Source organism: Rhinopithecus roxellana, chromosome 15 (genome assembly GCF_007565055.1).
Source record: "Rhinopithecus roxellana isolate Shanxi Qingling chromosome 15, ASM756505v1, whole genome shotgun sequence".
Lineage (NCBI taxonomy): Eukaryota > Metazoa > Chordata > Mammalia > Primates > Cercopithecidae > Rhinopithecus > Rhinopithecus roxellana.
This window is the reverse complement of record NC_044563.1, coordinates 107,728,601-107,750,945: the sequence shown is the minus strand read 5'-3', so window position 1 is coordinate 107,750,945 and position 22,345 is coordinate 107,728,601. Positions and strand designations below refer to the sequence as shown.

Sequence of the window (22,345 nt, the reverse complement as noted above, 5' to 3'; positions counted from 1 at the left end):
GGCAATAAAGTCTAGTCATCAGAGGGGCTGCTTGACATGAGTCTGGGATAACTACTGAACCCAAAGTTGCCTTGGGCTTCAAGACATTAAGTAGAACCAGGAAAGTTTGACAGAAAAGAGCTGAAACTGAAAGATGTTAAAATGCCTACGCTAGTGATGGTTCTTTGGGTCATGGTTGCATTGATTTTAGTACTGATATATCTCTATCTCCTTTAAACAATACATCTTCAAGACGAATATGTAGCCTTGCTTTAGTAAAGTTTAGAGTTACTTCTAAACTGCTGAAAGAAAAAGGCAATTTCTTTTAATTTTCTTCCACACCAGGATTACAACATGATCCCATTTGCGAAGCATTTGCTCCCACCTTTTAGAGTGGTAGTTACTGCTCATGTTGCTGTCACACAGAAATTGTATAATTAAGAAGCCAATGACTTAGAAATTGACATTAAATCTTTTCAACTCCATTTTATTACATATGGTAACTGTCAGGAGTTACAGTAGTTATTTCCAAATCTGTTTCTCTCTCACGTGCCTAGCATCCAGCTTTCCAAGTGATTCTAGAGTTTTTATATTGCCACATAATAACAGCTTTCTATTCACTGCCATATTTGTCTACTTTAACCTGTTTTCTTCTGTGTAGATCAAAGATTTTATTTCAGATTTTGATGTGTAATTTCGTTCCTAGTTTTCTTTATGCTATTCTCATTTCACTTGCAATACTTTGTGCTTTTAGCATTTTATTGTTCTTTTAACATATCTTTGAAAAAAATTCCTGTCAACTCAACCTCCCTTTTTCTTTTCATACTTGTTAATATTGGAATTGATTTTCCTATTAGGTAGAACATTGTGTGTCTGAATGTTCAGGACAAATGGCTATGCCTGTGGCTTTATAAATTGGTGGAGGGCTGGCCTTTGATAGTTCCAAACTCTCAGAGTTTCAAAACCACTGAATATGTTTCAGTTTTTCTCAGATTTTAATAATATTGTAAAATCATAGAGAAATTAATCTATATTTACTTAATTCACATTGAGTTATTTAAGGAGCGATGCCAGTGCTTTTCCAGCATTACAGATTTCATGAGTGGTGTAGTAACCGTATGATTTGTGATCATACAGGCCTGCACTGTCCACCACAGTAGCTACTAGCAACATGCAACTATTGAGTATTGGAGACATGGCTAGTGCTATCCAGAAACAGAATTTTAAATTTTAATTACTTTAAATTAATTTAAATTTAAATAAAAAAACTGGTATTCGTTTATTAGAAAACTTTAAAAGGTGTTTGGAACAACTTGGGTAGGTGAATCCATTTTTTTAAATGTAAATTTTATGAAATCTAAATACAGATCAAATATTTCTGACGAAAATTTACGATCTGAATTGAGACATGCCATAAGCATAAACGTACACTGGATTTTGGAGATTTGTATAAAAATAGAATGTAAAATATCTTAATATTTTTATATTGACTATATTTGACTGATAATATTTTAGAAAATTACTTTAAATAAAATAAATTATTAAAATTAACTTTACATTTTATTTGCATATTTATTTTTTACCATGTCTACTTGAAAGCATAAAACCACATATGTAAGCAGCTCTACTATAGACAAGTAGTTCTCAAACTTGGCTGAATATCAGGAAGACTTTTGTGATGACAGACTTTTATAAAAGTATAGATTTCGGCCGGGCGCGGTGGCTCAAGCCTGTAATCCCAGCACTTTGGGAGGCCGAGACGGGCGGATCACGAGGTCAGGAGATCAAGACCATCCTGGCTAACATGGTGAAACCCCGTCCCTACTAAAAATACAAAAAACTAGCCGGGCGACCTGGCGGGCACCTGTAGTCCCAGCTACTCGCGAGGCTGAGGCAGGAGAATGGCGTGAACCCGGGAGGCGGAGCTTGCAGTGAGCTGAGATCCGGCCACTGCACTCCAGCCTGGGCGACAGAGCGAGACTCCGTCTCAAAAAAAAAAAAAAAAAATAAAATAAAATAAAAGTATAGATTTCTAGGCTTTTGGCTTATTAAATGAAACTATAGCAAGGAGTCTAAAATTGTTATATTCTTTAGGCTCTCTAGGTGATTCTGATATACCACTAGTTTTGAGAACCACTGATTTAGGCTACAGATTCTCATAATGCAGTCTGTTAAAAAGCAGGACTGTCTGTACTGCTTTAAAATATCAGATAATTGCTTAAAGTATGTTTCTTTTTAAATTATAGAGTTGGCAGAGGCTGTCTAGTGCTCTTTATTTTAGATTCACTTATGGATATATTTACTAAGTATTTGTCTCGAGTAACTTATTTAATTGCCACCATGATGCAAAGAATTAGCTATTATTCTTCCTTTTTATAGCTCAGGGAACTGAAAGTCATTATAGATTAAATAATTTGCCTGAGGTCAGGTCAAGGATTCAAACTCCAGACATCTGATCCTCCTCTGTACAATTATACCTCTCTCACAGCAACATCTGTGAGTGAGAGATTATTACAAAACAAGTCTAATATTACTACTGATAGCATTAAGTTCTAGGGATTAATGCTTAGCACTTCACATGTATCATCTCGATTAATCATTATAATGATCTAGTGAGTTTTAATTTTTATCATTTTATTATTTTTAACTTACAGATGAGGAAACCAAGGCATAAAGTTAAGTAACTTGCTGTTATGGACTGAATTGTGTGCCTCCCAAATTTACCTGTTGGAGCCCTAACCCCCAACGTGGACTGTATTGGGAGATGAAGCCTTTAAAGAGCTAATTAGGGTTAAATGAGGTCATAAGGATGGACCCTAACCCAATATGACTGCTGTCCTCATAAGAAGAGATGGAGTTGGACTATGGGCCTAGTCAGTGTGATTTCAAAGCCCACACCCTGAACCACTTTGTTCTCTGCCTTCCTTAGGGCATCGGGCAGTTCTTCTCAAGACCTGGGGTCACTGCTGTGTAGATAATATATGCCAACAGGAATGGATGTGCTACCTCAAAATACACTTAACCTGTGTTCTCTAGAGTATCAACTCCATGCAGCTAGTGTCTTGTGGGTTTTCACCACTATTACACTTGTATCTAAAGCAGTGCCTGGTGGGGCAGAATGAGTAGATGCTTAAATATTGGCTGAATAAATGCAATGAAAAGAAAAGAGAATACAGAATGACAGGCTGGCAGACAGGAGGGCCTTAGGTACAACCCTGAGGAACACCCACATTCAGTGGATGGCACAGAAAGGAGAGCCTGAAAAGGAGGCTGTGTAATGATGCTCAAGTTTGGATTTTGATATACTATGTAACTGGGAACCATAGTAGAATTTTAAAACAAGCAATCAAAACCCAGTAATACACACTGCTTGTGATTTTGAAAGGTAGAGCAAAGAAAGAGGTAGAGAAAACATCTGAAGTCAGGGAGACTAGCCGGGGGCTAAGCAGAAGTACATCGCTGGAGGTCTGGACTAGGGTAGTGGGGGAGAAAATGGAAAGCAAAAGGGCCTAGGAGACGCTGCCAGTGAAGGAATGATTGACAGCACTTAGTAACGGGTGACTGGCAGAGGATTAGGGAGAAGAAAGAATCAAGGAAGAATCACAAGTATTGTGCCTGGGAGATACTGTGGCCTACAGAGGCCAAGTGACTTCTTCAAAGTTACACAGTTCTCATTTCGGGAGTCTTTTAAATTTTTTTTTTTTTTTTTCCTTATTGAGTACTCATTCTGTCAAGAGCTTAGAATCTTGGGTTGGGATTTGGTTTACACTTCTGGACTGATAAATTTTGAGTTGTCATTTCAGCCAAAAGAATATCACTACTTATACTTGACAGCTTCTAAAAAATATAATTAAAAATGAAACCGGTGACAGCACATAAAACAACACATTTCCGAAGTTGACATATCATCTTGGTCCCCAAAGCTATTTTGAATTTGAACATTAGCAATGCATCTTTAAACTTCCATGAGGGTACAAAGAGAGGCTTTTCCCAATCTGAAGAATGAATTTAAAATCTGCTGTAGAAAAATACCACAGAGAAAAATATAGAAAGCAGCTGGCCCTCTTACCAATTTCGGAGCAGGAAAGGAATTTCAGTAGAACATAGAAACAGCTTTCTCTCATAAAAGAAAACACAACAAGAAAAATAATCCTTGCTGTGTAGCCTTTTGCAGTTATTTTTTGTCGTGTATTAGATAGACACCAGAGGTCTTAACATTGTTTTGATACCCTTGCAACTGGCAGATTGCCTGTCAGAGGAAGTTGGAAACGAACTGACCAGCTTTATGCTTCCAGGTGGCACTGAAGCCGCATTTGCTGTGCTGTTGTTATCAGTCATTTAATTCCCTACTGAATATTGAGTGGTGTTTTTAGTTCACAGGCCATTTGCAGTGCCTTTCTGTTTCCTTTTTAACGTTAGCCACATTAAGAAAAAAAAAGACAACTCGGGAAGCGTTTTTGCAAATGTGAATTTAACAGTAAAGAGAAGATAATTGAAAATATCACAGCAAATAGCAATAAACTTACTTTAACTGAAGACATAGGCCATGGGACATAGGCCATGGGGATAATGTTACCTCGAGAGAAATTTGCAGAAGACATAAGGACTTGCTAATAAAAGGAACTAGGCAATAAAGAAAAAATTAATTAATCTTGCATCCCAAGGGAGCGAGTAAGGAAGCGATGTTATTTTAAAGCTTTTTATTGATGTGTTTTTTAGTATTGCCAAAAAGAGTAAAAGGGTAAGAAAAAATGTTGATAGTTTTATATTGATCATAAATTCAGTAACTATGTGTATGTAATCTCTTTATCACAACATAACATCAAACATCACATAGAACACTGAAGGAAAAAAATATTGAATGAAGTGAACTAATTTATAGCAGAGTCCTGTGGAAGAAACAGCATCAGCAGCATTAACCTGTTTTTTTCTCTTTGGGGAACATCTGCAAGCTGTAATTAAGCAATTTTCATTTGTTTCTGTATTTCTTTTGTCATCACTAAATCACTACACTTAGGGAACAAATTGACAAATTATGAAACACACAAAAAATTGCTGGTTCAGTTGCAGAAGGAAATTTCCCCTTTCAAATTATGACAGATTTTGAGCTGATCAAGCCATTTTGTTTTAGATATATTAGCATAAACCTTCAGCTGAAGTTGTTATAATTCATATTCATTTCAACATGAATATTTGGTCCATAGATAATCATTTGTTTTTTGTGATTGCTGTAGTTAACATGTAATTGGATAAGGAAAGAAAATGTATTTAAATGAGTATGACATTTTGAATTATAATCATTAAATTTATTTTTGGCAGTGTTTTTAATGCATAGTATTTTGTTCCAATAAATATCTTTTCTAATATGCTTTCTCAGTGAAGACATCGGAATTAAAAATATTTATTTTTCCTACAAATAAAATAATCATTTTCTTTGATTCTTTGAAAAGAATAAAATTGTTTGATTTACTTGAAAAGATACACATCTTTTCAATTTATATATATTTGATATATTTTATATGTACATATAAATTAGAGAGTTGAACTTTTGTAGACAAATGGGATTTTAAACTTTTACAGAATGGAAGAGAGCTACTAATAGCTAAATAAACTTTTAAGGTGGTCATTATCAATCTTTAAATAGCCAACTTAAACAGTATTAAGTGGGTGCATATTTGTTTTATATGCATTTCTCTTTAATTTGAGACATTATTTTTATTCTTTGTTGCTAAGTGTATCATTACTTGAAGGAAAAGGGTCAATTGTTCCACTTGAAACTGAGGTGATCATAAGACTGTGTCCTTTGATTCAATTGAATGGGCATGTTTCAGATCTGAATGGTTTTAGCAAAATGTTCTTTTAGCCGTGAAACAATAATATTTTCTTTGAAATGGTCAGCTAAACCCAAAGGGATACAAACAGGAAACTTTATTTTAACCAAACCTTTATATGAAAATCAAACCACAATCTGTCTAGTTTGTGGTTTTTAGTGTCTTTTTTTCCCCTTAATTTGGATTCATTCCAGAGGAGGTAGATTTAAGTGACGCCCATCAGCTCACTCTTCTTGCAGTTCATGCATCCTTAGCACAGAGAGGAATCATTATACCATTTTCATGTGTTTTCCAGACTTAACTTGCCTTTTGTATTCGATTTTATTGTATATTAACTACTATTTAGAAAATTGGGGTTGTAGCGAGTCATCTAATTCTGAGTGTTGAGTTTAGTCCCTAATTATAGTGTCAATCCAGGTCTTCTTGCTAATGTTGAGGTCATTTTGGTATTGACGGTTCCTTCTGTATTTTAAGCATTGAGCTAGAATCTGGGAATACTCAGATGAACAAAACAGGGTCCCTACCCTAGAAAAATTCATCAGCTGATATGTCATTCCTGCTGCAATCTGCTTATAAAGGATGGTGTGATTCCCAAATGCTCTAAATGTATGAAGGCAGAATAGCAATCTATATGTTTATATGTTTATAGATTGTATAGTTAGAGGTTGATTTGGTAAGACAATATCAACTGTTTGCCTAATATTGATTAACATCATATCCAGAATATTGCCATTGGTTTTGGGGTCTCAGTTTTAGATTTAATAAATACTCTATGAGTTAATAAAATAAGAATGATTAGAACAGTGAATTTTCAGACTTTTTCCTTCTTATTTTACTTTAAGCTCTATTTTGGGGGGGGGGGATGGGGGAAGGCTGTCCTGGAGTTTCCTGAAAAAAATGAGAGAATGTGAAAGACATGTATAATTTAGGTCTCCTCTTGAACTGCTCTAATGCAACATGCCAATGTCTGAGTCCTATATTATTACAAATGTGTTCAGCAGATGTTATTCTACTTTAGAGAGTTTGAAAACTTATAAGAAGTATTTACTTTTCTAAAAAGAGGGAAAAATTACTCCTAACTTTCACAATGTAGGTGAGTTAAAGAGGTTGCCTTGAGTAGATGCAACTTTGTGCAGGTAGGCAATAGGGCATGATCTTACGGTGAAGGAAAATCTTTTAGGTTGCAAATATTTAGTTTTTTTTTTTTTTTTTTTTTTTTTTTCCTGAGGCGGAGTCTCGCTCTGTCGCCCGGACTGGAGTGCAGTGGCCGGATCTCAGCTCACTGCAAGCTCCGCCTCCTGGGTTTACGCCATTCTCCTGCCTCAGCCTCCCGAGTAGCTGGGACTACAGGCGCCCGCCACCTCGCCCGGCTAGTTTTTGTATTTTTAGTAGAGACGGGGTTTCACCGTGTTAGCCAGGATGGTCTCGATCTCCTGACCTCGTGATCCGCCCGTCTCGGCCTCCCAAAGTGCTGGGATTACAGGCTTGAGCCACCGCGCCCGGCCGCAAATATTTAGTTTTATAAATAATTTACTTTATTGTTTTTATAGTTCTCATTTTGTTATGGGCAGGGCCAGTGTAATGGGAAGGGACACTTCTATCCTTGGAGTCAGAAGACCTGGGGACTAGTCCAGGCATATACTAATTTCTTAAGACCACAGGCCTGTCACTTACTCTGTCAATCTGTAAATCAGGGCTGATTCTGCCTGTTTGGTATATCTCAAATGGTTATGGTGAGAATCTGATGAAATATACATGAAAGTATTTGGTAAATTTTAAACACTCATGTGTAAAGCTTTATGATGAGGGGTTCTAATTCTCTAATATGAAAGAGAAAAACATCAAGGTTAAATATGAAAGGAATCTTGAATGTAAATATAAAAAATGTAAAATATTGTCTACCGTGTTAGTTGTTTATACCCCATTTCTTAAAGTAGTTAAAACCAACTATTTGTAGTACATATTGTATTGTATACATGTACGTGGTATATTGTATGATGTAAGAGTACAATTCAGGGAATGATCCCACACTGGCCTCTGGTGGATGGACGCAATACTATGTCTACACACAATCATCAGGCAAATGTATTTACATGCGTCGACAAAAGATAAAGTATCAGATTCTTCTTTTTAATTACCATTGTTAGACTTTACTTCATGGAATCTTTACTTGGGAATTTTACCTTATATACAAATCACCTGGAAGGTACTTATCAAAAAGCAGATTCCTAGGGATCTTGCCCCAAGATTCAGTAGTTCTACTAGTGTGCAGATCAGGAACTTGGACTTTCAGACCAGCTTTGAGAAATAGTTTCTTACTCTAAATGAAATCAGGGAGGAGTTTAGGGAGATAAACGAATTTTTCAACATTTTGTGCCCATTTTTGCATATATGATATTTTTTCTATGAATAAGGTCTATAGCTTTCATGAAATTGTGACACTCCCCACCCCACTCAAAGCATAAGAACAATTATTTTACTTTAAATATGACGTTTTTGTTGAATGTCACCATTATTTAAAAGGCATTTTGACAGTGAAAAAGTATGATGGGTTATAGGAATAATTTTATTATGATCTTGCTGATTGCTGATACAGAGGCTAGGATATTATAGCTTACAGAATTTTAGGGTGGGCTTTAGTTCAGCACACTTTCTGTTCCAATTCTGAAGGATTATAGTGCATGTGCCTATAGGTCAAAGCTACTCCATCACAGGGGAATGTCCTTGCTACTTCTGTCTGTTGCTGCCAGAACTGTGTTCTTTGTGAGTGTTTTGCCATTAGCAAGTGCACAGACAAGAAACTAGGGAGACCACCCAGGCTGTGGAGGCATCGCATTGCCTGTACTTTCAGGAAATGCCCCTCCAATCATTTCGCTGTTTCTGGTAACTTTTCTGTTGTATATTTCATACACAAAGGTACTTGGTAGGTTTAAAGACTTACACAAGAGTAGAATTTTATGATTAGGGTAATTATTTGTGATTTAAAAGAGGGACATCAAAGTTAAATATTAAGAGAATCTTGACCTACAATAGAAAAAAATGTAAAATTGGCCGGGCGCGGTGGCTCAAGCCTGTAATCCCAGCACTTTGGGAGGCCGAGACGGGCGGGTCACGAGGTCAGGAGATCGAAACCACCCTGGCTAACACGGTGAGACCCCGTCTCTACTAAAAAATATGAAAAATTAGCCGGGTGAGGTAGCGGGCGCCTGTAGTCCCAGCTACTCGGGAGGCTGAGGCAGCAGAATGGCGTGAACCCGGGAGGCGGAGCTTGCAGTGAGCCGAGATCGCGCCACTGCACTCCAGCCTGGGCGACAGAGCGAGACTCTGTCTCAAAAAAAAAAAAAAAAAAAAAGAAAAGAAAAGAAAAAAGAAAAGAAAAAAATGTAAAATTACATATATGTGTGTATATCTATGTGTGTATATATATATATATTTTTCCTCCTTCTTCATTATTTCCAGGAAAAACTTTTTAAGAAGGAAGAAGATGCATGTAGGTATTCTCCCTAGATTGAGGATTAGAAACTTCGTTAGAAGAAATGTTTTTTTGCCTCTGCAAATATAAGTATAGTTTTTAGTTTTTTTGTTCATAGTAGAAAAATTAGAAAATACTCAGAGGCACCAACACCCACACACCCATGCACACACTCACACCCACACACACAGCAAAACAATAAACATGCTCTTTCTATAGCTGTAGAATTTTTAGCTACTCTATGGCCAGCCAGAATAAAGATTACATCCCAGTCTTCCTTGAAGCTGGGTATGGTCATTTGACTAAGTTTGTGCCAATGAGATGTGAGGGGAACTGGTATGTGCCACTTCTGGGTCAGATCCTTAAGACACATGCACTATATGCTTTTTATCCTTTTCCTCCTGGCTGGAAATTGGGAATCATTAGAACAACTCCCTTAGACCCAGACATGGAGGCCATGTGCTTAGGATGATAGAAAACTCCAGCAGCCTGAATCCCTGGGTCATTTCATGGAACAAATCCTACCCACCTGTCCTAAACTGTTACAGGAGAGAGAAATAAAATTCTTGTTTGAGCTGCTCTATTTTTTGTGCTTCCTTGATCTGGTAGCTGAAATCAGCCTTAGCTAATTACAGAGGAGTGAGGTATGTGCTTTCTTCTTCCTTTTCTTCATCTTCTTGCTTGGAACAAGGGTGTGGGGGTGTGTCATCCTGGACCAAGGTTGGTGCTGTAGTCGTGGCAGAGTAGAAAGATAGAAGCCTGGGTCAGATGACTGTGCAGAACAATCATATTATCCTTGGATTGTCTATATCTCTTACTGTGCATGAGCGAGAAATAAACTTCCATTTTGTTTAAGCTATTGTTACTTTAGGTGTCTTTTTTATGTAGGCAAACTTATATGCAGTTAACTAATAAAGTCATAGTCTATTGTCCTATAGATAAACCATGGTTGTATGCATCCTTTCTGAATTTTTCTGTTTATTAATATGTATATATGTATTCAGTTATTAGTTAAGAACATGGAAGTTGGAGACAACCAAGATTTGAATCTAAACTCTTACTTTCTAACTAGGTGATCTTGGGAAACTTACTTAACATTTCTGAGCTTCAGTTTTATCATATGTAAAATAGATATAATAACTTTTACCTCATTAAGTTATTAGGATTAAATAAAAATATATAAAATGCACATAAATATATTTATTTATATTTATAGTACCTGAATTATTGTAAGGGCTCAACCTAATATTTTCATTCATTTATATATTCAGCAAATTTATTATAATTATTTTATAAAAGTGGGCTCGTACTACACATAGTTTTTTTTTGTTTGTTTGTTTGTTTGTTTGTTTTTTTTTTTTTTTGAGGCGGAGTCTCGCTCTGTCGCCCGGACTGGAGTGCAGTGGCTAGATCTCAGCTCACTGCAAGCTCCGCCTCCCGGGTTTACGCCATTCTCCTGCCTCAGCCTCCCGAGTAGCTGGGACTACAGGCGCCCACCACCTCGCCCGGCTAGTTTTTGTATTTTTAGTAGAGACGGGGTTTCACCGTGTTAGCCAGGATTGTCTCGATCTCCTGACCTCGTGATCCGGCTGTCTCGGCCTCCCAAAGTGCTGGGATTACAGGCTTGAGCCACCGCGCCCGGCCTACACATAGTTTTTGTAACTTGCTTTTTTCCCCTCACCACTCTACAGATAAGAAGTAACTTGCTTTTTAATGTAACATTATATTATGAACACCTCATAGCAATAAATATTATTTACCCGTCTTTTGATGATTTCCTGGTATTCAGTTGTATGGATATTTGTTTAGCTATTCTCTTTTTGTTAGAGATTTGAATTATTTCCAATTTTTGTCTATTACAAATGATGCTGCATTGCACACCCTCATTTGGTAAATGTTTGTTGAATATCTACTATGTACTAAATGTTACTCACAGAAGTGAACAAAAGACACAAAGATCATTGCCTTCAGAGAAATTGTATTCTAGAAGGGGGAAACTGAAACTTGTATTCTAGAAAGGGGTAAAACAACCAGAGCATGGTATAGGGAATCATGAGTGCTGGCAGGAGGATGTAGGGTTGCGGTTTTATATAGGATGATCTGGGAAGGTAAAATTTGAATAAAGTTGGAATGAGGTGAGTCTGCAGATATTTGAGGCCCAGGGAACAGTGAGTGCAGAGGCCAGGTAATAGCAGCACCTGCCCAGCTGAGGACCAGCAAGGAGGCCAGTGAGGCTGGAGTTGCATGAGCAAAGGTGAAGGGAGTGGAAGCTGAGGTTAGAGGGCATGGAGGTAGGGAAAGATGGGGTATGGATAGGTTTGTAGGTCCTTGCAAGCGTTCTGGCCTTTATTTATTGATTGATTTTGGTACCAGCATTCTTTGCACCCTTCTTATTTATGGCCTTTAGATACATTTTCACCCATGGAAATGCTGGTTCAAAGATCTGCAAAAACATATGTCCTCGATTAAATAAAAATGTTCAAGGGAATAAATCAGACATTTTTGGATTTGCAGTGAAATCTTCACCCACGTACTTAATCATTTCTTTTGGATACATTCTTAAACATGGAAATGTGAACTGAAAGATATGTAAAATGTTGTGTCTTTGAGTGGGTAAAAATTTTAAGGGACTAGATGATATGTTTCTTATAGGCAGAGGCCATGTCGTATCATTTTCTTAACTCCTCTTCCAGCCTAGCAGAGTGTTAAGCACATGGTGAACTCTCAGTGTAGAACTTCCTGGTTGAAGGGCTGAATATCAATCTATGTTTCAGTCTTAATTGTTACCCATCCTTTAGAGTGGAGAATGAATATTTTACTTTACAGGAACTGTGAGTAAGTTCCTGATGGTGAGATCCCTGCTCTTCTTAGGGATACATTTTAGTGGGAATAGACAGGCAATGAACAATTTAGGATGGTAATTTCAGACTATTTCATATAAATTTGAAGAAAACAGGCCATGTGATAGAGAGTGGCCTGATCCTGTGACTCTGATGGTATGGTGGAGATAAGGTGATTAGAGAATTATAGCCTCAATGAGCATCAGCATTTCTTCCATTGGGTGTAGAGGGAAGTGAAACTGCATAGTTACCCTGTGGTTTTATTTTGTCATGTGGGACAGCATGGAATTCGATTAGTGATGACAGTCCTTAGGTCAAACTCAGTATCATCATTAAGGGGGTATAAAATGTGGAAACACTCCAAATTTTCATCAACTAGTGAGTGGAAAAATAAGACTTGGTACTATTCATACAATGAACTATTTGACAATAAGAAGGGAAGTACTAATACACACTCCAGCAGACCAACTTCAATAATGTTATGCTAAGGGAAAGAAGCCAGGCACAAAAGACCACATATCATAAGATTCCATTGATACGGAATGTCTAGAAGAGACAAATACATAGCAACACAAAGTAGATTAGTGGTTCCCTGTAGTTGAGAGTAGGAATGGGGAGTGACTGCAAATGGGCTCCAGGCACCTTTTTGGGGTGATGGAATGACCTAAAAATGGAATCGTGGTGATGGTGGTACAACTTTGTATACTTCCTAAAAATCATTGAATTGTACACTTAAAATGAATGAGTTTTGTGGTGTGTAAATTATACCTAGTAAAGCTGTGGGGAAGTGGGGGTATTGTTCATGGATACTTAGATCCTCCCTGGGTTCTTCACCAGATAAGCATGTGTCTTTGTGATCCTGGGTTTAGCTCAAGAACTAGGAGGATCCTACTTGTTTGTAAATATTACCTATTAAGAAAATAAATCAATTATGCATAGACTTGTAAACTTAGCATAGGAAAGGGTTGCGGTGCAAAAAGAAACAAACTTGGATATAACAGATTCTCCCTTGTGCTGACATTGTCACCAGCAGCTGTTGCTCTGTTAGGAATCCTGGAGCTGTGGGAGGCTATGCTCAAATATGCTGCATCTGTTCCCAGTGTGGGCCACCTCTTCTGTGGTCTTGACTAAGTCAGTTGGGAAGGTAAGCTCATTTTATGGGATGGGTATGTGTGGCCTCTTAGCACCAAACTGTTATCTACTTGACAGGTTGCCATCGTGCTGTTATTTGCACCCACCATCACAGAGATTGTTTAAAAAAAAGTTATCAAGGACATGCCAAATTATATGTAAAAGTATCGTACAGATTGCAGTGGAAAGATAACGTGATGATTCTGTGATATCTGGAGAGAGGAAACATAATCAGTTGGAGATAGTGCCTTCATTTTTGTTCTAAAAACAAAAGAGAACTCACTTGCGAACTCTTTTTTTTTTTTTTCTTCTAAATCTCTTCTATTCCCACCACTGCCACCATAGCTGAAGCTCCCCTTACTTCTCACCTGGGTTACTATGGTAGCTCCACACTTTCTTGTCTCTAGTACCTGAACCACTTTGATCCATTCTGTCCGTTTGCCTTCTTAGAGTACAGCTCTAATTGTGACTCCCCAGGATGTAGGTCAAGCACAGAGTTTTTGTCAGGCCCTCCAAATATACCCCATCCATGTGTCCCCAAATCTTCCTGGAATAATCGGTGATTCTTCCTCAGGCCTTGTGCGTTCCCATGTTGAGGGCCTTGCTCAGGGAATTTTCCCTGTGTAAAATGACCTCTTCACAGTGCTCACCTGTTGAAATTGTAGCTGTCTTTCAAAGCCCAGCTCAGATGCCTTAGTCCTATGTGAAGCCTTTTGTGATGCTCCCAAACCAATTATGATTTTACCATTCTTTGTCTTTGTACCTCCCTTATATCATCTGCCATCGGTGCCTTCTATTTTGGTGGTTTGCACATATAGCTTAACTTCCTAGTTTGTAAACTCTGTAAGGACAACAAGGACTGAATGTTAACCATCTTTGTCACCTTGCACATAGCTGATGACCAGAATATAACTTTTGGATTGAATGAGCTCCGTAATTCAGCCACCACATAGAATTTTTTTTCTGTCTGAATATAAGCTTTCAGAAACATTACACTCTCTTCATATTTTTCTCTCTGTAAGTGCCTAACACTGGACATTTCAAAAATTTCAACTTACTGCTATCGTGTCCCTCATCTGGGACTTTTCACATACATTTTTCCAGGACAGGGTTGTGCATTTGTGCCTTGGCAGGTTGATGACTATGACTGTGAATAATGAGTCAATTGTCATCCAGCCTCGGGGAAAGCACAGTTATGCCTGACTGGCCAGACTGAGGTAATCCTCTCCTCCCCGTGCCCTTTCAAATGAGGAACATAAAACAGTTGGAATTCAGAGCACTGCAAAGGGAATTTAGACAAAGCATTTGTCAGCCGAATTTAGCTTCTTTGGATTTATTCTGATTTATGATTGATTGGTTTTAAAAATTGCTTATTTAGTTCTAACGACTGTCGCTCCAGGGGAGGCCAGATACCAAGGAGCATGAGATCAAGAAGCAGTGGAGTGAAGTAGCCTGGCTGGACAAATCAAGAGCAAATATTGTTGTCCAGAGAAACATTGCTGTAGGCAAGGAGTATAATGCAAAAATCACGCCCTGACTTTCAGAGTACCCAACCTTGTTATCAGCATGATTGCTTATCCCCAATTCTCTTTGCAGAAGGCTTTTTGCAATTGCCTAGTGTTGTATAGAATTGTCCCCCCATGAATTTTCCTTTCCTTCTAGCAATATATTCAATATCTCCTCTCAACTGAGAACATGCTCTTGATTTATATTGCTATTGACCAGAGTGTGGAAGAACAGACACTCCGAGGTTGCTGGCAGATTTGGTTGTGAATTCTAATGTTGGTTGTGCTGATCTGTGAAAATTCTCCTGCAAGTGTGATAATGCTTCTCATTGCATGGGCACTAGTCTGGCTTTTTTACAGATTAATTTGAATTTTTAAAAAAGTTTCTTTCAAAATTGAATTCTTTAAAAAAATCACTTTTGTCTGGAAGATAGATAATCAATATGTGGTTAGTGTTTAATTTATCAAGACATCAAAAGTTTCAACCTTTTCAAGGTGTGTAACCTTTTCCTTTGGTCTGAAATTAGACCCTATAGGTGTAGTGGGGGCCTTGTAAGGGAGATCTGTTGGAAGCTTGTCTGTTTGGTATCAAAAGGAAATTGAAATTCCATTGCTTCAGAATAATGAAACCTCGAAAAACCTTTAGAAAAAAACTTTTGTCTCATCTGTATTGAAGTTTTGACTCAGAAATGCCCAAAGAAACGCTTTTTCAGGTCTCAATAACCTACTTGTTCTCCGAAATATTGCTGTTAGATTTCTAAACCGTATTATGTCTGACATTTATTTCAAAGCAAGAAACATTAGGGATAAGATGAAAGGGTGGAAGAGGACCCTGATGAAAAACAGAAACAGAAGAAGATGAGTCAAACACTTGGGTGGCACTTTTGGATTGCACCAGGATTGCTATAGGAAGCGGCATCTGGCTCTTTAATCAGGCTTTCAGCCACTTCGGATTCTGGGCTATGCCAGCATCTGCCATTTTGACATTATCATATTGAAAAATAACTTTTTTTTCCTTTCTCATTGTGCCAAGGTATTTATTATTTGCTGGATTTTAAAAACAATGATAAAAACCTTTAGAAGGAGCACTTCTGGGTCTTAGGAGGGATATAGCATATATTCTTGTGAAACCAATTTTGAAGTTTAGAAAGGAGCCTTAAACTGCAGCTTTTGTCAGAGAGCGAACAAGTTCTTTTCTACATCATCCAGTCTTTTAAAAATGAAAACTTTGTGTTTATAAAAGGAGAATTTTTAAAAGAGTGAAATAATTTTTGTTAGATCTGAGATCCCAACAATAGTCCAACATCAGGATCAGAAGCCGAGACTTCATTATATTTTGTTCTTTATTTCAGAGGAGTTTCATCTGGTTACCTGTCACATAACCTGGGTGTTTTACTGGAAATAGTAGAGAGTACACTGAGTGATTGTGAGAACAAATAGAACTCGTCCTTGTAGAACATCTTTGATTTTCAGACATCGCTGTGCTTTTCAAGTATTTAAGTCAATAGATTATTACAATAGTGTTGTGCTGGGTACGTAGTATTTTCTTAGTAATTACTAGATTTAGGTTATACTTGATTTAAAGGATGAGCAGGGAAAACGGAAACTGTTTCACCTTTTATTAGAATAGGGCACTAAGGCATGGCAGTAGCCACAGGAAGTCTGCTTTCCTTTCAACATTGATGAAGTTTGAGGAACCCTTTCATCCCTCAGTTAACTCCTATTTCCAAGTGTCTCCGTGCCTATCTTGCTCTACTCTGCTACCAATGCTTTTTGCCCTAGGACTGATTCAGGACATCTCTGTGGCTGTAAAAGTAGAAGAAGTCAGGGAGACTAAGGCCTAAGATCATTTCTTCCTCATTTATCTCATCTTGTATAGGGCTGGTTACTCCAGCATATTCTTAGCAACCCTCCCCACACTTTGCTCAGCACCCCCCAGCCCTCCACCCACAGAAGCCAAGGTTGAGTGCTTCACACCAGAATTTCCAAGGATTTGTTGAGGCAAAAGGCAGGGGCCACCTCTCCCGCTAGTAGCTAGTTTGAAGTCACTGGTGCTGGTGCAGTAGGCAGTAGTAGAGAGCTGGCCTGAACTGGTGTTATTTATGGATATGACCTTTTTAAAGAGAGTGTGATGCATTTCATATTTGTGTTTTCCCTCTCTGGCTTATTAATGATGTATTTTAGATTAGGTCACCTTATCTCTGTTTCCTCTCAGCATATCTGTGTTATGTCCTAAAGATATCTTCACAAGTCTTAATTCTACCAATGATAGGGTATTCAGAAGCAAACAAATGATGCTAACTGGATTTGTACCAGGTTGTGATCATTACAACAACATGAATCTCACTGATTTTGATGCCATGCACTGACCGGTCAAGAGAAACAAACATGGGCATTGTGCTGGGTTAGGCTATCTGTAATTCCTTCAGTTAGGGATGTTCCTAAGGAACTCACAGATAAAACAATTGCTGGGTCTCTGGAACATTTTTATAGTAGAGGCTAGGAAGGGGATGGAGTAGGATTGCCCAATCCAACAATGGCTTGATTTCTGCCACTTGACTTCTTTTGAATTCCTTTATCGCTCTGTTAGTGATCATTGACGTAGGTTCCTGTACTTGCTATTATCAGAAGAAGCAAGTTTCAGTTTGGGAATGTACCCTGCACCCTTAGTTCTTCTTTGACTATTGTAAGCCATTTTTCTTTGTCTCCTTTCTGGCTTCCTGCCACCCCCTGCCCTTTCTGCTTCTTTTTTCTTCTATTCTCTAAAGACCTTTTCTTTTCATTTGCTGCATTAATGCAGGTAGCAAGACACAGTGGTTAGAAGGATAGGTTCTAGAGTCAAAAAGCAGTGTTCAGATCCCCACTCTGCTGCTTAACCATCTGTATAGCCTTGAGTGAGTTACTCTTTCACTGCAGGCCTTAGTTCTCTAATCTGTAAAGTTAGGATAGTAACAGTGTCTACTTTTAGTGGTATTCTGAGGATTAAATGAAATGATTCATGAGATGCTCACAAAAGAGTGCCAGACACTCAATGAATGTTAACCCTGATTATTAATTTTAATATTACTATTAATATAATGTTATGGCTTAAACTATTACCTCAGTGTAACTGATGACCAGATATTTACCTCCTGTGAAATCTGTCTCAGATTTTAACCTACATTTGCAGCTGCTGTTCGGTCATTTCCACTACAGTTTCAACTGGCACTTCAAATGCCACATGGCCAAAGCTAGATTCATTATCTTTTACCAAAATTATTTCATTTTATTTTCCCCCACGTTTCTTTTAATAGCATCATGATATAATTGTCTTAGTCTCTTAATTTAGGATTACTCTTAGATGATTTCCTCAGCCTAAGTAGATAATTATGAATGTACATGGATTTATATATATATTTAGTACAAATATGTTCATGTTTATAATTTTAAACAGTCAAGAATAAGGAATTGGTTAAATAAACTATCTTACATTTATATAAAGGAGTTCTTGATAACTATTAAAATTACATGGAATGTTCAATAACCTGAAAAGAGATACTGCTGGCAAGTTGAGTTATGTACAGTATGATTGAATTTGGATTTTTAGAAGTGTATGGATACATAAAAAATTTTAGATAGCCACTGAAAAAACTTTGTTATGGCCTTTCCGGCTTGTAGGATTATGAGTGATTTTCATATTTTACTTTTTTCCCTCACAAGTTTTCTAAAATCATCCATAAATTGCTTTCGTATAAAGAAAAAATCCCTCAAATTTAGAAAAAGATGGGATAGGTCATGTCTAAGAGTCTTGCAAATACCGTATTTTATTAACTTTTTAACACCGCCCAAGAACAGTGCTAGATATGTAATAGGCACTCAGTAAATATATGTTGAGTGACATAATGTTATCTTTCTATCCAATTTTAGAAATCAATTTTAACAGTTCAGAGTGCGTAATGCCTCAAGGGTTCGGTTTGTAGAATTCTTTGAAAAGTATTCTTTTTTGTTGCAAGGAACTTTCTCAATATACACAAAATAAACCAGACTGGGTGTTGTGGATGTTTTCTAATAGTGCATAACTTCTTATTTCAGAGGATCGTGTGTCCAAAAGGGGAGTGTTTGGAACTGATTCTTCAGAAAACGTTTTTACCTCAGCCAAAGTTACTCACAAAAATGAAGCAAATAACTGCCATCTTAGAAATAAAACCATCTTTCTTTGTACTTCATCACAGTGTTTGGAAGAACAGGTAATGCCAACACAGTACATTTATAGAAACAATCTCAGAAGAAAAGAATTCTTCATGAATCAAAAAAAAAAAAAAAAGAGACCCTACTAAACACAGATAGTTGTTAGATCTGTAACTCCTAATTCTAGAAGGAGTACCATTGGGCCACTTTATTGAAGGTCATCATTACATGTATTTCATGATTTTGACAGCTATTGTTTATGATGATAATTGGTTATCCCCAAGTTTTATTAAAAAGTTCTTAAGGATCTGCCATCTATAAATTATTGAAATTATTTCTTTTAGCTTATCTTCTTCTATTTGGGACAAAAGAGTTCCTTTCTATAATTACCTGCGTAAAATGGGGCTTTCTTTCACCTCTCCTAGATTCATCTCTTTCAAACTCAAGGTGGAATTGGTTATTTTGTTTTTCTCTAAGATTTGGTCAGTAAATGTTAGATACTCTTTTTCCAATCTTGAAGACTTTATAGACTCTTCACATTCTCCTCAGCTATGGTTTTTAATTATCAAGGAATTATAGTGGAAACTGTTCTGCTTTTTAAGCCATTTAAGTTTCTAATATCTGCTTCGTCATGTCTTCCTTGCAATATCGTAGACAGAATTGTATATTGTGTTCTTTTTTTTTTTTTTACAAGGGAACAAAAATCTCTGTGTTAGAAATACGTTTATATACAGCAGATGCCTATAATTCTTTATTTCCAGAACTTGCTTCCAGAGAGATAATTGTGGGATATGAACTTTTTTCACTCTTTACTGGCAATGACTGACCATTGGGATTATATTATATAGAGAGTCTTTAACCAGCATGTGAGAAAAAAAGAATGGTTGAATGACATTGTGTTCTAGTAACTTGAAAATGTTGTGTTAGCATTCTCTGATTTGTTCATCAGAGGTTCATTGGGATGGGATAGGAGTGGGAAGTATTCCTGTTTTACTCATGAGAAGACTGAGGTTAAGCAGTCTATTGTAGCTTACACTGTGGATGAGTCTGTAGGACAGAAGTAGAATCAGAGCTCCTGAAACCTATTCCCTGACCTCTGCTATGGCTTACTGAATTTGGTCTGTTATGCTTAGCTAATTAACAAACAGGAAGGGGAGTTTCGTCATCTGAAGGGCTACAAGATCAGCTTTATTTTCGGTTGTTTCATTTTTCCATCAATATGTGACAGATGAAGGCCAAAAAGTATTTTTTCAGATAGTGATGGATGAAGGCCAAAAAGTTGGCAGTTCTTTTCAAGGTGATCTGAATTGGGCAGAAAAGGTGAAGGTAAGGCATGATTCAATTTTCTTGGCAAAAACCAAAAACATAACAAACTAAAAACACAGGACTCATTTATTGTCCCTTATACAAAGTTGGAGAATTCAGCAGATTTTGTCCTTGCAAGTTTTGTTTTGTTTTGTTTTGATTCATTGGTGTTTGAATATCTTAAACTATTCTTGGTCAGCTGGGTTCTGGATCTTTTTTCCTTAGAGCTTAATAAATGAAAGGGGTGCTTTGATACAGGAACATGACTCTAGTCCCCCTTAGCACACACCACTAAGTAAATAACAATATAATATGAGAGAATTTCAAAATTCAGTAGTGAAACTATTATATGGAAGATAAATTTTTGCTTCTCTTGGATGCCAGATAATAACTGCAGGTATGTACTTAAAAGCAATGGAAGTACCATTTAAAATTCCTATGTAATAGCTATGGTCTCACAGGTAGAGCTGAGGGAAGAAAGACCCAGCCTGTCTTTTGAATTACAATTATGAAATGTAAATTTGTAATTTTATGGTATTTTGTTATGCACATGTTTAGGTCATGAGCATAAAAGGCATTGCCACCTTATTCCTTCACTAGGTCTCATTCGTGCCAGTGGTGAGATCATTTTCTTATTTACACTCTTTGATATTCACTTGAGATGAATTAGTTCCTGTCTAAATCTTACCATTTTGTTAATCTAAAATGTCTCATTGTCAGCTTGCAGTGGAAAGCAGTATTCCATGTGGAATAGTTTTTCATTTAAATGCTGCTATTGTGTCTGTAAAGGTCATTTGCCCTGCTTTTTGCCTTTGAAGTAATTTTCAGTTTTATTTGCTCAAAAGAGAAAACACTTGAGTTTTTGCCCTGCTCACCTCTCTTGTGATTTTGTTTTGAATGAACTTTTCTCTCCTGTTTTCTTTAGTTTCTTCTCTCTGGCTCTTCAGAGTGCTGTAAGAAAGCCTGCTGTTATGACAGTAGCCAGAGCCACCACCACCATTTGCTTGAGAGGCAAAAGCAATAAAATGAAAACAAAACCCAGAAACACTGTTTTTGACTGTCATGATGGTGGTATATATTCTGGGATAGAATCTGGAACAAAGTCCCTTTTAAAAAAGTCTCAGACTACTTTTTTCCCATTCAGTGCAGAGGTCTGACTATGGTGCCTACAAAATCCAGGCCAGCTTTCAAATTTACTACTTCTTTCAGATGTCTCTTGGGAAAGCACAGTGAACACAAAAGCCTTGAACTGGGACTCAAGAGTTAATGAGAAAAGTGGATTCAGCTGCTCAGTTAGGTGTTGTGGAAGTGGATTCATTGACTTTTCATTGCAGTTTTTCTTTAGCTCTGCTTAAAAATGATGTTAATTCTTTTTTTTCTAGGTAGACAATTTCCTAGATTTAGAAGATTTGGACATGGATGAAGAGACTAAACCCCAAATGAGTGAGGGTATGCTTTCTATTTCCTTTCTATATGACCTCTTTCTAGAAACTACAAATAAGGCTTTAGACAGCTTTCCTGTTTTTGGCAATTCTTACCTCCACCTCTCCTAAGATAGGAAAAACTAAAGTTGTGAGCTATTTTTTTCAATAACAAAAATTTCAGCCGAAAGGTCAAAGCTTTTTGAAGATTGTGAAATCTTTGGTCTTAAATGAAATAAAGGTGTGCCCTTGCACTAACAATTCATCACAGGATTCTTAGGTAATTGTCTCAAGTGGAGCCATTGTAAGTCAACTCTTTATTTCTTAGAAGTACAGTCTTGTAATCTGAGATTATTTTTGAGGGACACATGAAATACCTATTGATCATAAAAATCATAAAAATATCAGAATTGATCACAAAAATAAGGCTGTCTTGCCTGATATTAAAGGTTACTGAGGTTGAACCAAGTTTCAGTGGACTTGAGTGAACTAATGTCAAGACCGTCCCACATGTAGAATAACATGCCAAGCCTAGACAGAAAATCTACGCAGGCTTCAGTGAGCTAGTTGAAAGAAAATAAAAGAAAATCCATTTTTTTTTGCTTTTAAAAATATTTATTATGTAAATTAAACCCTTAATACTAAAGATATATTGTAAATGTTTCTTCTGAGGCATTTTTCCACATGGGCTGGA

At 37.1% G+C, this 22,345-nt stretch overlaps 1 protein-coding gene across 10 annotated transcripts in view; it reads left to right on the top strand.

Annotated features, from left to right (window-relative positions):
• The window catches only part of C15H11orf74 (chromosome 15 C11orf74 homolog), a 62,274-nt gene that overhangs the window by 19,384 nt on the left and 20,545 nt on the right, over positions 1-22,345 (top strand). For 7 of the 10 annotated variants that reach the window (XM_010358406.2, XM_010358407.2, XM_030918893.1 and 4 more), the window contains 2 exons: positions 18,830-18,984; positions 21,613-21,679. The exons of the other annotated variants lie outside the window; for them this stretch is intronic. In XM_010358406.2, the coding sequence (XP_010356708.2) occupies positions 18,830-18,984; positions 21,613-21,679 (222 nt within the window). The remainder of the gene's footprint in view (positions 1-18,829; positions 18,985-21,612; positions 21,680-22,345) is intronic. 10 annotated transcript variants of the gene reach the window in all.